At 59.8% G+C, this 8731-nt stretch overlaps 1 protein-coding gene across 1 annotated transcript in view; it reads left to right on the top strand.

Annotated features, from left to right (window-relative positions):
• Nucleotides 1–4048: 4048 nt before the first annotated feature.
• The window catches only part of ABCA3 (ATP-binding cassette, sub-family A (ABC1), member 3), a 25114-nt gene continuing 20431 nt past the window's right edge, over nt 4049–8731 (top strand). Inside the window, exons 1-4 of the mRNA XM_009886362.1 lie at nt 4049–4102; nt 7636–7900; nt 8431–8558; nt 8656–8708. Of these exons, the coding sequence (XP_009884664.1) occupies nt 4049–4102; nt 7636–7900; nt 8431–8558; nt 8656–8708 (500 nt within the window). The remainder of the gene's footprint in view (nt 4103–7635; nt 7901–8430; nt 8559–8655; nt 8709–8731) is intronic.

Here is an 8731-nt window from a genome sequence, read left to right as displayed (position 1 = left end):
GGGGGCTTCTTGTGGGCACGATTCAGTCACCCCAGAGCCCGCCAGGCTCCCCGGGGCCACCGACCCTCTCCTTGCCTCGCTCCGGGGCCGGTGGCCAGGCACAAAACCGATCCCCCAGTTCAAGCAGGCCCCAGCGCCGGCGCGCTTTGTGTTTACTTCCACGTTTCGAGGCCCAAAGTTCCAGTTTGGGGGGAAGAAACGGGGCAGTGGAGTGCTGGTCCTGTGGGGCCGCTGGTTCCTGCGTGCTCAGCACTTGCGTGGGGTCTGCAGCCCCTCGCGCGCCGCCGGGCTTGCAGCCTCCATGAAAGTTTTATTGCTCTGTTTGCACAAGCTCTGACGCTGCGGTAGGTGAGGTTTTGTTGGTTTTTTTTTTATGGTCTGGCTGTGTTGTGACTCTTGGCATCTCTGCAAACAGCGAAAAGGGGAAGAAAAAGCAGCGGCGAGGGGTGCGTGCCTCCAGACAGCCGTGGCCCCGGTTGCTTTTAGCGAGACCTGGCTGCGGGATACGGGACTTCCCGGACACGCAGGCATCGGAAATCACTCGCTCTTCCTGAAAACGCTGGCCAAAAAAAAAAATCCTTCCCCCTACCCCCGGTTCTCATCGTTTTTTTAATTTCCAGCGCGGGCGCGGCGGGGAGCGGAGAGGCGTTTCCCACTCCAGCGGCAGCGTGCGAAGCACCCGGGTACTGACAGCCCTCGCCAGGTATGCGATGCCATCACCACACAGTCCCCGGTGTGGCCGTGGAGATGGAGGTGCCCAGCAGGGTCTGCAGCTCATCTTTTTAGGGATAACGTGATGCCTCTGCAAGTCGGTGCGGAGAAATGCCAATTTTACTTAAAAAAAAAAAAAAAAAAGGAACGTCTGCCATTTCCAGGCCTCGTTTCTATGGGAACGGGACATCAGAAGAGGAGAAATGCTGCGAGTGCTCTAAAATAACTGCCAGCTCCCGGGAGCACGTGGCCTTTGCTGGGCTCACCCAGCCCCTTCCGCTGAGATGGTGGCTGGGGACGGCCGGTTCCCGGTGGTGTGGAAGTGGGTCAGGAGGTGGGATGCTGTGGCCTTGTTCCCTGCCGATCCTCAGCCTGTTCTCATCTAAATCCGCTGGTGGGAGAGCTGCAGTCCAGGCTGGCAGCTGGCATGGCCACCACATTACCCGGGACGACTCAGCGCTGTGCTCGGCAGCGTGGCAGGGGCTGGCGGTGCCGGCCAGGCGGAGAGGACCTGTCTGGCTTCCACCCGTCTGGGCTGCGGGTTGCGGGTTGGCGGGAGCGTCACCTTCCTCGCTGACCTCCCTGGGGACGGCCAGGGCGAATCCGCACTCGCCTGTTTAGGGTACTCTTCCTCCCGCCGTGGTTGGGCGCGGAGAGCAGGGTATTTCCAGCAAGGGGGAGAGGAACTGGCTTGTTCTCCCAGAAGCCGGTGGTGGTTGTCTCCTCTCTTTCCCCCAGATCTGTGCCTCTCGCTGGGAGAGTTGGGTTTCTCTCGCAGCGCTGGGGTCAGGCAGGAGAGCATCTCCGGAGGGGACAACCTGACTTGCCGCCGTGCGAGTAGGCAAGTGCATCGCAGGGCATCTCCCCACAAGGTACGCACCGTGCCTCCGAGGTCATCTTGATCCGGCTGTGCTCAGCCCTCCTTGGTGGTCCCAGGCGCGGACGGGGCCCCTGTGTGAACTGCCTGCGGTCACGGGCACCTCGGGGCTGGGCCAGGCCAAACCTTCCAAAAAAAGGTTTCCCCTTTTGGGTTGAAAAAAATAATTTCTGTGGATGCCCTGAGCCTGAGAAACCATTTTTGCTCGCAAATCTGGTAAGAAGAGCCCAGTTGGGATTGAGCTTCTTCCTTCTCGCATCCTCCAGTGAGCAAAAGGTCCAGTACAGGTTTTCTCAGGACCCTAAAAAGCTTGGAAAAAAATTTATTGGCAATAATGAAGTTTACCGCCTTTGCGTAGTGTTTGTGTAACCCAAGAGCTGCTTGACATTTTCTCAGCGACGTGCTGGCCCCGGTGGCAGCCGTAAGACCTGCGGGGGTGGACGGAGGGGGAGACACGACACAGGTTGTGTTTGAGGGTGCGGCAGGGCGAGCGGCCAGGAGAGCTGCGGGAGCAGGCAGTGGGATCTCTGCGAGGGCAGCAGCCTTCTCCAGCCTGACCTGTCGTGTTTCTCGCCTTTAAAACAAGCCAAAAAACCCCCGTTTGATTCCCTTGGTTTGCTCTCAGTTCCCTTGGAGCGTGGGAGGAAGGTTTCGGCTCCTGGGGTCTGGTTCGGAGGTGTGTGGGATCCTGCCGTGTGCGGTATGTGGGTGCGTGGGGCTGGGACACCTACTGTAGGGGTCCTATGGCAAACTGGTGGGATTTCTACCAGGGCACGCGTGGACTGGAAACACGGTGCTTTGTGATGAGCTTGAAGGGTGTTTAAGCTGATATCTGGCAGCAGCCGCCTTTGCAAAGTCCCCTTCGCTGTTCCTTCCCCGCTTGCTGCCCGGGGGGTGTCTGATGGGCTTTTCAGGGCTGCAGGAGTGGACCTCTTCTGCATTTTTGTCTGGCCGGAGAAGGATTCTTGAGCACAGATGTCTCTTGTTGAGAGAATCTGACTTTTGTGTAAGGAGTAGCAAAAAGAAGGTGTGGGGTTTTTTGGTGTTTTTTTTAATATTTTTTGCTCTGAGAACGCAGCTGGGTTTTGGGTTGGGGATGGGAAGGTGCGTGCCAAGCCGGGAGGATGCTTGTGGAGCGCTCAGGGAGGTCCTCGCGTCGGTCAGGCTGGGTAGATGGATGCTTGCCGCTTTGTCCACAGACCTACGTGGTTTTTAGCTTGTGCTTACCGTGGCTCACTTGCTCCCAGCTACCGGTGATCTCTCGCGATGTGCTTTTACCACTCACGGGTCCGGGAGCGAGCAAAGGTTGGGTGGGCAGTGTCGCCAGCCTCCCCTCTCCCCTTGCGCCGGCACCCTGAGCTCCCTCCTGAAAGCCCAGGATGGGTCCAAGAAGACGATGCTGTCCTAACCAGGGATGGAAAAACGCGCTGTGGAGCATCTCCCGGGTTGTTGCTGGCGGGTATCGTGTCCGTCCTTCTCTCTGCAGCAGCTTTTGGTGCTGCCGGGGTCTGAAGCATCGGCTCTGGGAGATGAACCCAGCAGCTGCCCGCTTGCAGGGGGTGCAGCAGCGCTGCTGGCACCCGCGTTGACACCAGGGCTGCGGGGAGAAGGGGTTTGCTGTGCTCGGAGGTTGGGGGGCTGCTCTGCGCCCCACTGCGTGGGCAGGGGGCTCTGCTTGTGCCAGCCCCTTCTCTGGGCCACTGCGAGCACATCCCTGGTGGGACAGCGATGCTTCATCAGGAAACGCCGCTGCAAACACAGACAAAAACAATTTGGAGGGATGGCAGATGCTTCCTAAAAGATGGGGAGGATGTGGGTGTATCGTCCTCGAGTGTATCGTCCTCATGCACTGACCTTCCCTTCCGCTTCCCTGCTCTTTTCTCATCCTCGCCTCTCCAAGAAGCCTTTCTGCTGGGAAAGCACCGGTAACATTGCAAACCCGACCCATCGTGTTGCAGGAGGTGGAGGCGCAACTTGAAATCTTCACTATTCCCGAAATAACGGGCTGCAAGGAGTTTGGGGGCCTTCCTGGGGCCGGTGTTTGCGGTTCTGTAACCCGGTGCTCCCAGTGCTTTAAGGAAAGCTGTTCCCTGCCTGCTGCTGGCGGAGGACCCCTGATGTTCGCACACTGGGTTTCTAAATGGTGGCCACCCTCTCTTCCAGCTTGGGTCATGCCGATGACCGGTCACTCCAGAAACCACGAGCTCTGGCTCTTATGGATCAGTCATGACGTGTGGAGAGGGAGCAGGGCAGTTATTTTGCCCCGGCTGGGGCCGATCCAGCTGTTGCGACATCAGGCTGGAAGCAGGGAGCTGCCCTCGGGTTGCCGACGGGTGGGACGGAGATGCCGCCCTCCTGCCGCCGGGGTCTGCCAGCGCCCGGCGTTCACGGCTCTCTCCTCTCTTCCAGGGTCCTGCGGAGCGGCGGCGACGGCGGCGGTGGTCCCCTTCTGATGGGAGGATGGTTCTTCTCAGGCAGTTTGGGCTGCTGCTCTGGAAGAACTACATCCTGCAGGTAGGGCTGGTGCCATGCTCTCGGGGGCTGCTGAATGGGGGGACACCAGAGCTTGATTCTCCAGCGAACCTTCGCCGTGGGCACAGGGCATCTCCTGGAGGAAATCTGATTTATTTGGGCGTGTGGTGTCGTCCTGTTTTTGTGCCGGGGAGGTGCGGGCAGGGCTGTGGGCTCAGTTGTCCCTGGAGAGCGTGCTGTGCCGTTCCCCTCCAGCAATCCAGCCGTGAGTTGAGCTCCCCCTTCCCACGGGACAGGATAACCCACACACCCTTCCATGCGGTGGTGGGTTTCTTGAGCTGTCTTGTTACACGAATCGTTCAGCAGCCGCCTCTGGAGACGCTGATTGCCGCACACCGCCCCTAAACCCACCATCACCCAGATTTCTTTTTCCTCTGTTACTTTCTACAGCCCTCAAAAGCCGCTTTTAGGGGGGAGGTCTTAAAATTAAACCACCATGGTCCTGGCACCCGCTCCCAGCCCAACTCTCTGCGTGGCAGCTGGGTAATGATGAGGGATTTTGGCGCCTCCTTGCCCCGCTGACCCGAAGCGTCTCGCCGGCTGCGGCAGCACCTTTCAGCAGTGTGCGCATGCTGCGGCTCCGCGGGGACCCCCGGGGCTAGCCCTGGCGGAGGGCTGCGGAAGAGGAGGGAGCAGAGCGCGCCACAGCCTGGCTTCGCGCTTTCAGTTACCCTTCTGTCACTTTAAAAATAAACAGGAGGCAAAGGGAAGGGCTGGCTGGGCTGCTTGCACTGCCTGCAGGGAGCAGGGCTGGGATGTGACCGAAGGGACCGGCAGCAGGGCTGATTTGCAGCCGGGAGCGTGCTCCATGGGCACACGTGATGGCCAGCCCTGTGAGTCCCCCCACCCTGTACACCCCAACCCCGGCCAGGACACCCCCCTGTCCCCTCTGCAGGGGAATAGCATCTTCTGGGTACGCTCTGGGGCGGGGGGGACCTCTTGTCGCATTTTTCCGAGGCCACGAGCTGACTCGGCATACAACCTGGAGTATTTGCTCCCCTTCTCTAAGCCTCCACCAAAAAAGCACGCTCCCGGTGAAGGTGCAGAGCTCCCGAGCCATCGTCACCCCGGTGTGAAGATGGATGCTGGGACACGTGGCTTGCTCAAAGCTGGGGCAGCCCTGGCCAGGCGGAGGTGGTGATTAGGGATGAGTGTCCCCGTCGCCTCTGGAGTACGGCAGCTTAAATGACTTCTGCGGCAGCGAAAGCCTGCGCCGGTAAATGTGCGTTAGCCGGTGAGTTGAGGGAGCCAGGCAAGCGTTCTGGAGACAGCCCAGGAGCCTGCGAGGGGATTAATAGGATAGTAAATCAGTGGGAGGCAGCTGGTCCGCCAGAGCTGCATTATAAAACCATCAGACATCTGCAGCGTTGGCTTTTATGAGCGTGGCCTTTGCAAGGGCTCCTTTTTTCCCTGGCCGTGCTGCCAGGGCCGGCTGCAGCGGTGGCTGGTCCCTGGCGGTGGCGGAGCAGTGGCCGGAGCGGGCAGCTCCTCCCAGGGGAAGCCCAGAGAGGGGTTTTTGGCTTTGGCAGTGCAACCCAGCCGAGAGCCAATTCAGCTGCTGCAGGACGGACTGTCCCCCTTTTTGGGAGGGCAGTGCCGTGCTCAGGGCTCCGTTCCTGCCCCACTGCAGACCCTGCCCACCTTAGCGTGTCCCACTTACTGCTTCCCCCCCTCCCCCCATTTAAGAAATAAACCCTTTTTCCACTCTGCAGAGGGACGGGAGGTATAACTCCATGGTCAGCACAGCTCGATGCTCGGTGCTTGCGGAGCTGCAGGAGATTTCGGGGCAGCGGCGGTGCTACAGCTCGTGGTGGGCGCAGGCAGGAGAGGAGCCCTGCTATGGGCCGAGCCGTGCCCTGCCTGCAGTGTGCTCACCCTGTACGTGTGCCCGGCGTCTTCGTTACGGCACCTCAGCCCGTCGCGGTGATCTGGGCCGTGGCATCACTGTGCCGGTGGCTGTGGGGCCGGGCTGGGGCGGTTTAACATCACCCAGTGTGCAGGGGATGCGCTGTCGGCTAAAATCCTTTTGCTGAGACAGCAGTTGTGAGAATAAACCTCTTGGTGCTCCTCTTGTGCGTTGCGTCGTTCTTCTTTCCAGCCTGGCGGAGGGAAGGGTGGAAAACCCCCCCCCGGTCTCGTAAAGCCCGTCGTAGCCAGAGCCCTCAGAAGAGGTTGATGCTGCTGCTTCTACTCTGGGTGCAGCGGTGAATCCCTGTGCCCTGCCACTGGGGACATCTCGTTAGCCGCCGGGGACATCTCGTCAGCTGTCCCTGCAGTGACGGAGATTTGGCGTGCTGTGCTGCTCTTGCAGCTGGGCTGGGCTGGGGCGAAGGCGTTTGGGTTTGCAGGAGGAAATAAGGCAGTTGGGTCCAGATTTCACCGCTTTCCCAGACCTGCCTGGGTACTGCTGCTGCGCCCCCCCGCCCGCCGGGGGACGCGGGGTGCCCGGCCGAGCTGTGGGTGATGCGGGAGCAGCCTGGCGCTCGCTGCTCCCCTCCGCAGCAGCAAGCGCAGCCCTTGCAGTGATTTTACGATCGTCAGTCCATCGTGTGACGTGCAGCGTGTCCTGGCTCCTGCCCTAAAACAGATCGGGGGGGGTCATGGTGCTGGTTGGGACTGCTGTCCCGCCGGTCAGAGGTGACCCTGGTTCTCCTGGGACGAGCAGAGTTTTAAATGCTAATGAACTTGGGTTGGGTGTTAATTAACCTGGGTGGGTGGTGGTCTTGGGAAGTTTGCAGGAGGGAAAGTGCTGGAGGGTCCTGCTCCGGCTTGGCTGCCCGAGCGCATCAACCGGACTCAAGTTCATTATTTAGTTGCCTGAACCTCGATGAAAAATAATAAATGAGCCACCGTGTTTAGTGCAGGCGGGCCTTGGCGCCCAGCCTGAGCTCGTGGGTATGTTCTCGGTGCTGTGCGAGGGCACCGAAGCCCGGTCCCACGCCGGACGCAGAGCCCGTGTCCCAGTGCCTGCAGCCGCTGAGCTCCGGCACAAAGAACTTCACGGGCTGCAATAGCTTCGCTCTGCTTTACCCCCGCTGCTTGCTCCTCCCAGCCTTGCATTTCCTTACAGTATTTTTAGCTCCCAGCCCTGTTAAGTGTTGTTTTCTTCGCTGTCCCGGCTGCGGCCGGGCTGTCCCCGCAGGAGGTGCGTCGCTGCCGTTGCCTGCGGGAGCGGTACAGGCAGGCACTGCACTGCCTGCTCCTGGGCACAGCCCCGGCGCGCGGGGACGGGGCAAGCCACCCCCTCGGCTCCTTCCAACCGGGCAGCGTGGCGGGGAAGGCTCTGCGGGAGGGTGATTTGAGACGGAGCCGCGTTCGGGGAAGGTGACACCTTGGCTGGAAAGTCTTGAAGGATGTGGGAACCGCTGTGGCGTTGTTCCTTGGCTCCAGAAAAAAGGGGGTTATGAGACCTTAGGAAGCCCAAGAACACTTCTGCTACCTGGCACTTGCATGCACTGAGCCCCATTACTGTGTTTACATCTTATTTTTTATATCTATTTTTTTTCTTCCTGCAGAAACGGCAGATCTTGGTGACAGTCATCGAAATCTGCCTGCCGCTGCTCTTCGCCGCCATCCTGATAGCCCTGCGGCACCGGGTGCACTCCATCAGCCACCCCAACGCCACCATCTATCCCCCCGAGTCCGTGGATGACCTGCCGGGCTTCTTCTACCGCCGGCACCCCAGCAACCCCTGGGAGCTGGCATACGTCCCCTCCAACAGCAGCGCTGTCCGGAGCATCGCCGAGGCGGTGGAGAGAGCTTTACCCATCAGCATCAGAGGTGAGCAGGGACGGGGGACCACGGCTTCCATCCCAGAAATTGCTACGAATTTTTACTCTGGTTAATCCTGATGTCCTTTTCCTGGGATGCATTGCTTTTTGCAGAACTTCAAGGCACTGGTTTTGTTTTCATTTCACTAAAACGACAGGGGTTTGTTTTGATTTTTGGTGGCATTTTGATGCAGTTTCCATCCAGAAAAATATTGCCTTAAAATAGTTAAAGAAAGTGGCTGTCACTTCCCCGAGAAAAATATTTTGGGAAATTGTGTTGCACAGAAGATTTTAGCGCTTCTCATTCATAGGATTTTCTCTGAAAGGAGAGCTGGCTCCTGCTCTCGAGGAGGAGGAATCGCCTGCGTGCCCTGGGATGGGTACAGCAGCATCCCGTATAAATCCCCCGTGTCTGACAGCCACGGTGTTTCCCAGCTCTGGCCGGAGCCCTGGACCGAACTGGTGGTTTGGGCGGTGGTGGAGCATCGCTGCCTCGCCGCGCTCCGTGCCTGCATCCCTATCTTTCCCTCCTCTCCGCAGCTCAGGGCTTTGCCTCGGAGCGGGACTTCGAGGAGTATGTCAAGTCGGACAACCGCTCGGGCAGCGTGCTGGCCGCCATCGTCTTCAAGCACCGCTTCCCGCAGAGCACGGCCCCGCTGCCCCTCCAGGTGAGCGGGGACGAGGGGAGGACGTGGCCGGGGAGGGGGATGAGGGTGTCCCCCCCACACCCACTGCCACCCAGCCGCCTTGCTGCTCCCCTTGCAGGTCGACTATGAGCTGCGCTTCAAGTACAGCCCGAGGAACGCGCCGCGGAGCGAGCAGACGGGTCTGCACCCCAACC

The sequence above is a fragment of the Charadrius vociferus genome, unplaced genomic scaffold (assembly GCF_000708025.1).
Source record: "Charadrius vociferus isolate BGI_N301 unplaced genomic scaffold, ASM70802v2 scaffold585, whole genome shotgun sequence".
NCBI classification, from domain to species: Eukaryota; Metazoa; Chordata; class Aves; order Charadriiformes; family Charadriidae; genus Charadrius; species Charadrius vociferus.
The sequence above is the reverse complement of the archived record's forward strand: the minus strand, read 5'-3'. Positions and strand labels throughout refer to the sequence as shown.